Source organism: Macrobrachium rosenbergii, chromosome 17, assembly GCF_040412425.1.
Source record: "Macrobrachium rosenbergii isolate ZJJX-2024 chromosome 17, ASM4041242v1, whole genome shotgun sequence".
NCBI lineage: Eukaryota > Metazoa > Arthropoda > Malacostraca > Decapoda > Palaemonidae > Macrobrachium > Macrobrachium rosenbergii.
The window spans coordinates 716270-730829 of NC_089757.1; the positions used below are offsets into that span (position 1 = coordinate 716270).

At 35.2% G+C, this 14560-nt stretch overlaps 1 protein-coding gene and 1 long non-coding RNA gene across 5 annotated transcripts in view; one reads left to right on the forward strand and one right to left on the reverse strand.

Moving 5' to 3' along the window:
- LOC136847644 (uncharacterized) overlaps positions 1-14560 on the forward strand; it is a 372082-nt gene that overhangs the window by 138478 nt on the left and 219044 nt on the right. The window lies entirely within an intron of this gene.
- LOC136847640 (protein vestigial-like) overlaps positions 9689-14560 on the reverse strand; it is a 159618-nt gene continuing 154746 nt past the window's right edge. For all 3 annotated transcript variants that reach the window (XM_067119357.1, XM_067119356.1, XM_067119355.1), the window contains exon 6: positions 9689-13434. In XM_067119357.1, coding sequence (XP_066975458.1) covers positions 13379-13434 — 56 coding nt within the window. In that variant the 3' untranslated portion in view covers positions 9689-13378. The remainder of the gene's footprint in view (positions 13435-14560) is intronic.

Sequence of the window (14560 nt, forward strand, 5' to 3'; positions counted from 1 at the left end):
GGTGGGTACTTCATTTTTGTGCATTTTAACATTTTAATGCATTCTGATATTTATGATTGGTGCTTTTCTGATTGTTTTAAGGCCTAATACTTATTTTTGGTCTCAGTAATACATATCTTAACGTATTTTGATATTTTAATGTATTCTACAGACTGATGATATCAGTGATTCACTGAGCCTTATGTCTCCTTGTTGCTATTCAGCTTGGATGCATGAAACTAAATTTAGAAGAAATGTTTTAGTTTGTTTATTGAAGAATTACTAGCATTTAGCTTAAAACTTATTCCGAAGAACTGAGTGAGTCCCCTGCGTGCATCCAAGGTGATTGATGAATATACCTGCTCCAGATGTAGTCTGGGCACATGTATCGGATGCACCAGGAGACTACTGAGGGTTCGAATCTGCTCTCATCAGAGGGTGAGCTACAGAACTGGGAGTAGACTGTCTAGTCCTGGCCAATCCAGCATGAGAAATCATGTAAAGATTTGTAAAACGCATATATATAGATGTTAAAGATTTTAGAGTTTTAGGACCAGTACAGAGTGAAGAGGAATTAACGATCTTTGAATCTATAATGATTAAACTGTTTGTTCCCACACTGAACAACGCCTTTTCCCTTAAAGAAGGTGGCTTTTAAGAGAGTGTGAGCCACATGCATCTTTGCTAAAGTTTTGGTAAGAGGTTACTATTGCTATGGTTCTCGTTGTGATAACCACCTGTTATAGTCCTTAACTACCATGTTCATAAATCAGTTCTTAGGTCAACCGGACATAACGGAATTTTCAGGAGGAGGCCTAAATCATTCTCCGGCCCCCCTCCGCTCTGCGGCTGGGATCACTCAGTTTTCTTTGCTGGTGAGGCGCGGACGATAAGCACAGTGTGCATATTTGTGTGTGTACGGGTTCATACGCTCTCTTGACTAGTGTTGTTGGTGTACTGAACGAAGATGCATGCACATACACAAAGATTTATGCATATGTAGTTACCCGGTAATAAATTCTTGGTCTACATACATTGCGTACGTACACATCTTCAACCTCAGTTGCCTCCACAGTCGTCGTGGTGTAAACATTTCCTCCCTCCACTTAGTCCATAAGTGTCATCTGTTTACGCCTTTTTAATCTTTACTTTCCACCTCATACCCCTTATCTTCTGCTTATTACACAACTCTTTCCGACTTTTGCTCCTCCTTTGAATCACCTGGTCCCCTCCTTTCTCCTTTCCCCTCCTCATATGCTCCTCAGTAGCGATAACATGAGGAAACGTCAGGCATTTTTCCCTCATTACGAAACCCTCCCGCTCTAACAGAGATTTCTAACACCTCGTCCATAATTAGACGTATGATTTACATGTAATCAGCGTCAAGCAGAACTCTCTTTTCACGGCGCTATTTAGAATTCTTTTAGGGCTGAGAATCTCTCTCTCTCTCTCTCTCTCTCTCTCTCTCTCTCTCTCTCTCTCTATAGCCCATGAATAATTCGTTCTAATTCGTTCAGGAACTCTCTCTCTCTCTCTCTCTCTCTCTCTCTCTCTCTCTCTCTCTCTAGCCCATGAATAATTCATTCTCTCTCTCTCTCTCTCTCTCTCTCTCTCTCTCTCTCTCTCTCTCTCTCTCTCTCTCTAGCCCATGAATAATTCGTTCTAATCCGTTCAGGAACTCTCTCTCTCTCTCTCTCTCTCTCTCTCTCTCTCTCTCTCTCTCTCTCTCTCATAACGTTTTTAGTATGCAGTTTGTTCCAATTTCTGTAAGAGCTATTGCTTTAATAAATGTCAATAACATGAGTTTCATATTCAGTCTGATCAGTCTATATTTTATTGCCGTCGGCGTGATAGCGACTCATTTCCATACTCTAGTAATGATCACCGTACGAACAATGTTTATTTGTTTTCAATTTGAGCAATTTCTTAATTAGGTCTTGGATACATTTAAGGATGTAACACTCGCGCATATGTGCATCTAAACCTCCCATCGTAAATTTTTCCTCCGGTTGCCATGGAAACGTTGATTGTTTATATGACTTCCTCTTCTTTCTGGATCGTTTTCTATTGTGTTTTGTACTGCCTTTCGGGCTACACGGCTGCAATGCCTAAATCACTGAGTGAGAATTGCGCAAGCTACCGAAAGGCCAACTCAAAGCTATCAATACGGATGAATTGATTGACTGCATTATGGCTGCAACGGATCCTGATGTTGCTGAGTTGCACAGTAATGCGGGAACTGATCCAGGTGAAGAATACCTTAGCATCCCCTGAGAGTCCCTACAACAGGAGGATCGCTGATTTACAAATGTCCAACAACAAGTAAACCCGCAGTCTGATATAAAAGCAAAGCAGCAACGTTTTCTTGAGGCATTAGACAGGAAGGAGCGAGAAACGTAACCTGGTGCTGCTGGGCGTCCCGGATGGAGGTGAAAACCTTGATCTGTCAGTGGGTAATGATATAGTCAAGGAAATTTGGGAGGTGATAGGGGCATCTAGGGGTTCTCATCGATTCGTCTGCCATTCTGTACGGGTGTGAGTCTTGGCTGAACGCTGATCTGAGGCCGATAATAAACTGCTACGTGTTCTAGGAAAAACTACTTGTAACGGTTTGTGTTATATTGAATCAGGGTATCCACCGTTGCAGGACTTGATTGGGAGCGGCAAAGAAAGTTCTTTACTAAAATGTGATGGATGATGACCCTCTAATGTTAGTGATAAACACCGTATTGAATGAAGAGTATAACACCCGAACATATCTCCATGGACTAATGAATGCAAGAGTAGGTGATGTCAAAGTCGCTATGGAGACGCTGCAGCATAATATTTTGAGCTCCGAATCGTCTAGGAGAATAACATACCGTGACATCAACACAGCTCTCTCAGTTCGTGATATTTATTTGGTTAAGCACAGTATCCCCGAACACGAGAGGACTTCATACATTCGCTTCAGACTTTCATCTCACACCCTGGCGGTGGAGGTGGGTAGGTGGGGTAGGAGGGAGGGGCCGTGGCCACCTACCGATGGAAGAGGAGCGTTTGTGTACTGGTGGCGCCATACACACACACAAGCACTTGTGGTGCAGCATTGCCCAAGAACACAGAATATACGACATAATTATAATTTTACAAGCACTGAGGACATATTTTCGAACCATCTTGATAGGTCAGAACAGTGTAAGATAATACATTTAATTCTGTCTTCTTATGTATGAGAAAAGTACTGAGAATCTTTAAAAGGTGTTGTTCGGCATGTTGGATGTTATGGTTTTTTTTTTTTGTCTTTTTCTAGAGTATATTTGGTTTTATGCTTTGCAAGGAAAGTTGTTGTAGTTAAGGTTCTGCTTAAATGGTTATCAGGTTTTCGTTTACTTAGCTGCATTTGCAGTTTTAATTATTAATATAAATACGCTGAAAATATTATATAGCATGGTTTCAAGTGTTCTAGTTTAGATGTGCTTTTTGATTCTAAAGATTTATATGTCCATTTGATGTACTTTTGTTGGACCATATCCAGGAGCTTGTAATTTTAATTTTTATTATGGTCAGTAAACTTCTATCTATCTATCTATCTATCTGTCTATCTGTCTGTCTGTCTATCTATCTATCTAAATGCAGTGGAAAACGTGTTCACATCTCATGCATACTTGAAGATACATTTTACTTTTTAAATTGATAGTTATGCTTAAGAATCTACTTATACTTTGCCTCGCAAAGGATAATAAAAGTAAGTGTCTGCAGAGCCTGTGCTGAAGTCATTTCCTACTGAAATGCTGACATTTTCCTTCCTCTGGATTACCTGTCATCCATATATCTACTTGTCTACATCGCTGCTCAACATTCGGCTCGAGGTCATTTGAACGTTTGTTTCCTGTTTTCTTAGGAAACATCACAGCTGTTGTTCTTGTCATTATTGGTCTTGTTGCTGCACCTTGCTACTCTTCTCTCGCTGTCGTCGGCGTGTTGTTGTTGCGTCGAATTATGGCTTCTATTTCTTTGTTTTCAATCTCTTTACCTCGTTTTATTTTCATTTTTTTAGGGGGGTTAGGGTGCGGGATGGTGGATGGGATCCTAGCTTTATCTCCAAATTTGCCTAGGTTTACTTTTTCATTGACTCTGATTCTCTTCTTTTTTTGTTTTTTCTCATAATATTTTTTCTTATACCATTGTTTTGCCGCGCGTAGTTATTTCATCCTAAAATATGCATTGGAATTTCTCTGACTTATCGTATCCTATAAGGATGTACACTTACCATGAATATTAAATCTTTCAAAACTTATATTAATTTAGAATACATTTACTGTATTACAAACCCATATATTCTAATATCTAACTGAAGCACGCCTACACACAAGCATAATATATATATATATATATATATATATATATATATATATATATATATATATATATATATATATATATATATATATATATATATATATGTATAATATATATATAATTATATAATTATATATGCATTACATATATAAAAATAAGTAATATATATACATATATATATATAATACATTTGAAACTCAATGCTTATAAAGCTTGAAATACGTAGAAGCTGATGAATTCTAACTTGAAAGCCATTGTGCCTACTGGAAGATAATTCTTGTAAAACCCTTTAAGATTTTACTAAGCACATGCAAGACGAGTTCACTCTCATTCAGATGTATTAGAGTGTTGCCCTTGATTTGTATAATCTTTATTCTCTTATGTGTTAGCTTCGTCCCCTGGGTGATTGTTTAAACGTTCTCGCTATCATTCACACTTCGGAAGTGACTGACTACAGAGTTGCCGTCGATGGCGGTTCAAGACACAATTGGTGTCACTTGTTCCGCAGCTCTGGTTCTTGTGCCTTTCTTTTTTAAATCGTGGCTGGCCTCCTGACTGTGGGCGTTGCAATGAAAAAGGCATCATATTATTCAGAGGATTCAAAACGAGTCAGTGTGCAATGTAGTCAGCAGGTTACGAGGCTGAACTTTAGCAAAACCAAGACTTTATTGAAAAGCAGCTCTTCTTCCTCGCTGTAAATCCATTTTTCATTCACAGGTGGTATACCCTCCTTAAGGATACTGAAGAGTCGACAATACTTCAGCCTTTGCTTTTGGAAACTCTTCATAAAGCTAGGTGTTCCTAACTCTACACAGATGCTTCACATCATTTGCATTACCATTGTTTAAACATTGTTTCTTTGCTCGGATGTCTGCAGCCTCCAGGTTCTTTTACCCTCTTGACAAAATGTTCGAAGTGGTGGCGAAGGTTTCCTTTTATCACATCAGACATAACTGCGATTTGGATCATCATCAGAAGATAGTTTGCTTTGCCACCTTCCACAATCTGTATTTCTGCATAGTTCTACCACCCCTGCCTTCAGTGCTGCGCCTGCCGGTAGAATTAGTGCGTGCAATTCGATGTGCAGAATGGGAGTATCCACATTCACCAGAGGTGTCATAACGCTCAGTACCAGAGGTCTCTCATTCCCAGTGCTTCAAGAGTGTTGGCGCTATTCAGGCATTGCAGCATTATGGGTGTTTAATAGACTGCAAAATTTTGATGCATAGCCATTAGCAAGATATATATATATATATATGTATGTATATATATATATATATATATATATATATATATATATATATATATATATATATATACACACACATATATGTATGTGTGTGAGTACATATACAGTGTTGGAAGGAAGGCGAAAGAGTTTCTAAGCCACTTGGAGCAAGGAGGGTTAATTATAATTGTCAGTGTTCTTTTACATATAAAAAGTGATTTGTAAAGAGACATGCTGTTACAGAAATTTGCGAATGAGTAAAAAATCAGTTTGTAGCTTCAGATTTTCTAGCCATCCGCTTGAATGTAACCTTAACACGCAATTTGTCATCTGCTGCGCTCAAACAATAGGCTATTTTACCGGGATTTCACAACGTAATTGACAGAACACTTTCAGTCAATGTGGCTGGCTTTTAAACACAATAACATAATGATATTTGAAATGCACTCCTCTCATAATAATAAAAAGTTGTCCTCTGCCGCCGACTGCTTTTCTTTTTTCCTTTTATTTGCTCACAATGGACCCATTCCAATAGCATTTGAACAATTACATCCCATATTTATCACAAAGGCCGATCATGACGCACATCTGAGTCCTGATTGGTCAACTGCTGCAGCGGGGCGGAGTCAGCTATTGATCGGCGCTCCTATTGGTGCAGGCTCAGCGTCATTCAATAACAATAGATCGCGGTTGTCTCGTTGAGTTTGTATTGAAGATCACACATGATTTGGAAAACGAAGTAAGTCATTGCTGGCTTCTTTTTGAGCTTGGGACGTAAATATAATCAAAGGAAGATTGATCTTTTGTGTGCATAGCTAATCGTATATGTCGCTCATGCTATTTCACTGTCAATATCTTACCAGATGCTGAATGAATGTTGCTGTTTCTCTTTAGAGCAACAAAGAAAAGATGTTGCACGGCGATAGAAGCTGTATGAGGATTAAAAGAACCTGGGATGGCCTTGACCATCTACTGTGAGTCACGTTCAGAATTTTATATTTGGATCTGAAAAGATATTATGCACTGAAATGTGCAATATATCTCTTTTTCAGATTAAAATAAGAACGCTTATAATTAAGGATTTTAACGTATGCAAAGGTCATTAAAAATCGACATCAATAAGTAATATTTCTATTTCACTTTCTTAACATAAAAATCGTTAGTAATGGCGCTAATTAGAATGTGGAAGGTAATAAATTCAATAACTGGCAACTTCACTACATGATGTCGTTTCACGGTACATAATAATTCAACAATAGAGTTTTCCAGTGTTTTCACCTCTGTTCATACATACCTGTCCAAGCTTTTGGAATTTTTATTTCACTTTACTTTTCTTACTTATCTTTCAGGACATTGATGCATTTACTGTATGTGTTCGTTATATTACAAGGTTTCCTGGAGAACAAGCGTCTCAACTAAATTGGTGTTTGGCTTGAAAGCTGACTCCATTATGCTGTGTTGTCAGTGTGCCGACTCTAAGTCGATGACAGGAATATTTCTGAAGATGAGTTTGGCAAGACTATTTCACGATAAACATCAAGATTTTCATTTTTACCTGTTTCTGATGATAATGAATGTTTGTATATATATATATATATATATATATATATATATATATATATATATATATATATATATATATATATATATATATATATGTGTGTGTGTGTGTGTGTGTGTGTGTGTGAGTAACTGATTCACGAAGACATGGAACGTGATGAATGTATATATATAGGCGAATGCCACGAAGGAAAAATGAAACAACGGAGTGGTTGCTAGGCCTCTCAACATGGTCCTTTAGTAGCAGGCTGCTATCAAAGGACTGTGTGCCGAAAGGCGTAGCAACAACTCCTTTGCTTCATTTTTCCTTCGTGGCATTTGCCTTTATTCATCTGTGTATATAATATATATATATATATATATATATATATATATATATATATATATATATATATATATATATATATAATATATATTCCTAAAGTAAAATTCAGGCATAATTGCACGTGACCTATGAAATTTCCGTCAACTTATCTTCCTCGTGATAACAGTAACAAGATTTTGGGGCATGCCATGTACTTTAAAGAATTATGAAAGGACAAAAGGAATATTAGTGATACTTTGACTATAATCTCACTAACGCTGTTCACCACATGTAATGAGGAGAGGAACTTCAACATTTATTTTCCATCCAAAATATTAAAACTTGAGACGATAGGCCTCGTTGATGGTTCTGAAATAGTGGAAATCCAGAGTTTTCCGAGGAAAGATTAAACTTCGTTTTAGTAGAATCATTCTGCTGAGGTAGCTTGTCTGCGAATTTGTTTTGCTTAACTATTTTGGTTGTAATTGGCAGTTTTGTATTCCCAAGAATTTACTATATGTTGATCCGGTTAGTTTTGTTGTTACCGATGAATAATAATAATAATAATAATAATAATAATACTAATAATAATAATAATAATAATAATAATGAAAACATGGCGCATGAAATTAGAAAGACATAACACATGTACGAAGTGTAAAATGATAATAAGGTGTTGGCGAAAAAGTTGTTGAAAGTCAGCGAGCGGTAAAAGGACAACCGTGGAATGTCCAAAAAAGGCCGGGTATTCTTCAGCCTGGACATCAACAGAGTCATTTCACGAACAGCAAGGATTAAGTTTCTAAATGCTTTATTCTACAACACTTAGTATATCATATAGAAAATTTATTATGGATATTAGATAAAAACAAACATCTTTCAATGCCAAGTGTTTTACGAATGAGTCGGTCAGAGAAAAAGTAAATAAAAGTGGGTAGAGATTTCTGAAACAGTGAAAGTTCTTCATTGAATAGTTAATACTGTATTGGTGTTTTTAGATTACCGCGATAATAAAAGAATTTTCGATTAATAAATTAACTAGGAATTATGTTTTTAATTAGCATATTTTTCATATGAAATTTCGGCACTTTTACTCCTTAAGAGATTACGTCCACCATTTTTCCTGCGCATCTCATTTTCTTTGTACCTTTAGGGCCAGGAAATTGGATCCCCTTCCTCTGGCCACTGCTGAAAATAATAAGCAAGAAAGAAAAACGAAATGAGGTTTGTAGGAGTGAGGTGCAGCGAGCGTTAACCGTCGCTATGCTGTAATAGTGGAATGTTGTAGCCTACTCGATTCTTCATCATTCTAATTCTATTCGGTTTCCAGGATTCAGTAATGGCTGATGCAAGTAAACTCTGCTTATGAGCATGTCAATCGAATGTGCAACTAACGAATAATCGGGAAGCCACATGAGGTATTTCAATGTAATTTTCATTGTATATCGTTCAGAAAATAAAAGTAATGCCATTTCTATATACATATTTTTAAATGTTACTCTCTATGCAGTCATAAATTTTAGAGGTGGTTAAATTCTGTACAAACATGTTACGAGTCTCAAAAATAAAAAAAAAAATCATTTTATAACCCTTAAGATCACTAAATACTAATAGTATAAAAATTTGATTACCACTGTCATGATTGTTAGTGATCCATGAACGCTTTTCTCAATGGATATATAATTATATATATATATATATATATATATATATATATATATATATATATATATATATATATATATATATATATATATATATATATATATATATATATCACCCATATATATACATATATAAATGCAATATGTATATATATATATGTATGTATGTATGTATGTATGTGTGCATATATTGCGTATGTGTGTTGTATGCTTGTAAACTGATTAACATATGCATGCAATATACATCATGTATGAACAGAGGCAGCACCGATCACAACACCGTCTGTAAAGGTACAATCGGTTTTTTCACAATGATAGCAAGAAAGGTTACTTTCTTAATTCTTAGGATACAGCTATTTGTATAAGATAAGTTTGTCCATATGGAAGCCACGGGTAATATGTTGTTCACTGGGAGGAACACTCAGAGGGTAAACAAATTCTCTATATCACTCAGTAACTGCCTCCAGCTTCCTGGAGGACTTCCGTTCTGTTGTTTAGTTTGGGTAAAGATATAAATATAGTCTATCTTACTATGGATATATATATATATATATATATATATATATATATATATATATATATATATTTATTATCATATATATAGGCTATATATATACATATGTATATATTTATATATATAGATTTACATATACATATATATGTGTATATGTATACACAAATATACATCAAATCCTTAAATTCAAAATCGAGATTTGCTCGTCTACTCACCAATAAGAAGCAGCTTTTTAGGAAAGCGGGATGTTTTAAAAGAGAAATTTCTCAAAAGGTTTCTTGTGTACTTTTAAAACTTCATTTTCTTTACCCACAGCTAATGCTATTCAACTTCATTCAGCAGCTAAAAGAAGTTTGTTTACCCTTGACGAACGCATCCCAGTACCTTGAAAAATGACTAAATATTACGTGTCATGCACCATGTCCAGTTCTTAGCATCGAGGGTATATCCTGGGCGTGCCTAAGGGAGGTCAGTCAACATTCTCTTGATACTTCAACTGCTTTTGTGTGTTGTCATTTGAACTGCACTCACTTCCTGAAGAGGTGTCACATTGACATCACAGAGACATGCCCAAGATGAATCCAAACCGCCAAGAGCGACTGAATAGGGCACAGATCACGTTAGCGCCATAATATGCACATAGGACATTCATCAGCGTTTACATTATATATTTATTTATTCAAATTATATATATATATATATATATATATATATATATATATATATATATATATATATTGATTTCATTTTAATTTTTGTTTTTTATAAAGTCTTTGAATATCCCATCATTAACTGGAGAATTTTGCAACAACATAAAGTTTGACAGAAGGTGCAAGAAAGTGAGTTTGCAAATACATTTACTGTTTTGGGTCTCAGAATTGCTTTCTTGATGTCACCTCTAATTGTTGCGTTCATAAGAAAAAGTCGGAATTCAATCGTAAGCCATCGGATAAAGAGGTAATGAGGGAATAATGAACTGACATTTCTATTAACTTCCAATATATATATATATATATATATATATATATATATATATATATATATATATATATGCATATACATATATAAATATATATATGTATATATACATACAAATATGTTATATATAAATATATACATACATTTATATATGCATATATATATGTGTGTATGTATAAATATACGTGTGTGGATAGTTATTCATTCGTAAACTAACTTCCCTTCACATGTCAGAAACATACAAATAATAACAAATCTAGGTGATTTTTATGTTTCAGTTTTGTTAACTGGAGCTTGTCAACGAAACAAAGTAGTAGTTTCAATTTTGTCCTCAGTTCAACGGAAGTAATTCCGTATACCGCATTTTTCATCACTGATAGGTTTAATCCGATAACCATGAAGTAATTCATGTTGAAGAAAATTCTATGACAAAGTCTTATTGTCCTTCGTTATTTAGAATTTTCCCCGTAATTCAAAAAAGGGGGGCGGGTGCCGGGGGCGGGCACACAGTTCGGAGAACGAAGGTGAGAAGCGGCGGGTACACTTGCACTTGACAGCCACCAAGTGAAATAGTACTGCACTGGTGCGTAGAGTTTTTTCTCTCTTTTCTTTTCGAATCTTAACGCGACCGCCCCGTTCTTGAAGTTTAGCTCAGAATGCGCTTGTCAGCTAAAGCTTTGCCGCGGTAACCGAATGAACACGTTCACTTCGTTAGGTGATAATGCTTTTTATCATGTTGCTTAGCACAAGTCAATTTCCAGGTATTCTTGTCGGTTGGTGAGTGACTGGGAATGTTCCCTAATTCATAAATTGCAATTTTAACTCAAAAGGTATATTAAACTCTAAATTGTCATCACTGCCTTTAGTTTGCTATTGAACCCTTGTTGTTTCGATGCTGTTCATTAATCCACTTTTAGGCATAAAGAAATGGTGATTTTTTCCTTCTTGTACATTGCGTGAGTGAGATGGTAGCCATTATTTCAGAATCTAGCCACTGACAAAAATTTGATTTGAAAAGAAAACAAAGCATGAGTGCTTAGCAGTGGTAACTGGAGCAGTTACCAGACTGTAAGCGTCAGAATTGCATAGACAGTATTGTATCATATTAGTTAATACATAAAAACGATCGCCTAATTTTATGAATTATTACATCTAATCTACTTAACATACCGATCTTGCCTAAGCATGGTATTAAATCCCCAGACAGTTCAGACCAACAGTTTAGGTTAAATTATTGTTGTTTTTGATTTTCCCTCTTCAAGCCTTCATAACTGTAAGAAAATTTTATGCATTTTCACGATGATAAATTGATCTGCAATTGATACTGACCGTCTCGACAGTTATTCCCTTTAAACCCGTTCCCTGATTTTTGAAAAAAATTAAAGTTATTTTATACATACATACATACATACATACATATATATATATTATGCATGTATGTATGTATGTATGTGTATGGAACTGATATGTCGAATGGTTACGTCGCTGCAAACTATCATGTTGTTCAGGGAGTTACCGCCGGTTAATATTACCTGATGTGTAAAATACTCAGTTTAATAAAATACGTAATGGAGAGAGAGAGAGTGACTGGTGTGGGGGTTGTGAGGGAAGCGTTACCAATGAAATTCCTAAAAGAGTCAAAAACAAATCAACGGTAATGAATGCTTTCAATCATTGTGCTAAGCAAATCAACCTCTTTCAAATGGCCTTCTGCTTCAGTATTGTTACTGTTACTGCTAATGAGCAATATCTGTCGTATATCATCAGCAGAAACCCTCTTAATCTAAAACCTGTCATGGGACAATTAATCCTTATATACAAGAAAATCCCTTTGAGTACCTTGACATGGCCTACAGTAATTTGAGTACTGAGTAACGTCCACTTGCATTTAGCAATGAAAATGCTTTGTACATTATCACATTTGTATTTCTGTCGTCTATGATAAGAAATGTCTGCAAACTGATACTCTTTTTTTTCTTTATCAATGCTATTCCACTTCTTCGAGAGCCTCATCGATACCCACTGAATTCACTACAATTATCCCATATTTGTATTAGAAAGTTTTATATATGTATATATATATTTATAGATGTGACCTTCCTTATTTTCTTTTCATATTTACATAAGTCACAACCATATCTATAATCGACTTTCACATTCCATCTTCAAATGTTCTTTCGTCGTGTTTCAAACTTAAAGAAATGCGTTGCACTCGATCTGCACATATTTTTCCTTTAAAAATTCTTAGTTATGCCACTGAATCCTTCCTGACATACTTTCATCTCTTCCTCTACATGAAGTCAGAAGCTTGACTTCCACATGTTTTTGTCTAAAGTTGCTCTTGAATTCAAATGGCCGTTCACAGTGAAGCCTTGCGCGTCGTCTGGTGCTCACAGAGAGTGCATTGTTCCTCCCTCAGCACCTCCAGATGGAAAATTCAGCACTTGATCTTTCCGTTCTCACACACACTCACACACACTAGGCCCTACGTCATTTGACCTTATGATTTTTATCTCGTTACCAGATAAGAAAATAAAGTTTGACGGAAGTTACTTGGCCTTTTAAAACTAGGAAGTTGAGAAATTCGAAATCTCTCCTCATAATCATGGTGGAACCTGGACATTTTGCGTAAATATATAATAGAGGCCTATAGTTTCTTCTAACAGATTCCAGCTGTAACGTGGCACTTATTTAGAATGGATATTTTTCGATACGGATGACACAGTGTTGACCTCCGCCTCTTTTTCCAGTCTATTCCAACGGCATCAACGAATTCAGTCAGGATGCAAAAGGTAGGGCAGGTAACCATGCTAGAACCAGTAGAGATCTTTGCTGCTCTCCTGCGTCGCGCATGCTCCCTCGAGACCTGCAAAGAGAAGGCGGTACTTTAGGCTACTTTCTACATCATTTCACAATAAAAACCTTTCCTATTCATGGGATATGTATTCAAACATTCTTTAATTATAAAGTAATGATCTCTATATAATAAAGCGCAACACATAGCCATTTAATAACTTTTTTTTTTGTGTAACACCGATAGTATAGTGATAAGAACTCCACTTTTAGGCGCATGGTTGTCAACCACGTGGTCAGCTTTTCTTACCATTAGCCTCTGTCCACAAGGATACAAAATGAAGGAAAATGGTCTTGTGCTAAAAAGGACGTGAGGTTGCCCAGCCGTATTGAGTTCAAATAACTCCTGTGCACGATTTTCAGATATAAAAGGTAAAATGGTTTAATGAAAACGACATTACATAGAGTTACGGCTAATATATATATATATATATATATATATATATATATATATATATATATTAGCCTTAACTCTATGTAATGTCGTTTTCATTAAACCATTTTACCTTTTATATCTGAAAATTGAGATATATATAGGTATATTGTGGGTATATTCAAATATGTATATATACATACACACATATATACATACATTTACATATATACGAGTATATATTTATATATTTATGTGAATGTATATATACATTTTTATATATACACAATAATATATATATATATATTAATAAATACAAAACTTTGAATATCGTCAAGTTATTTACTTGTTTACCCAATATGAATACACATATATGTATATGTATATGTATATATATATATATATATATATATATATATATATATATATATATATATTTATATTTATAAGGTAGTCCATCGTTAAGTATATCGTTAAGGTATTTATTTATTTACCTAAATGTAACTATATATATATATTATATATATATATATATATATATATATATATATATATATATATATATATATATATATATGACCTGATTCTCGGTCATAGATAGGTTCTACCAGTACAAATGAAACGCATAGGATACAATTAATACCTGTATTTTCCTTAATATTTACACAGGGCCCTGTTGCTAGTATTACGCTACTTAATTATGCAACAAGTCGGAAGGTACTCTAAGGAGACGCGCCGATCACTGTCCTAAAGATGCGCCCTAACC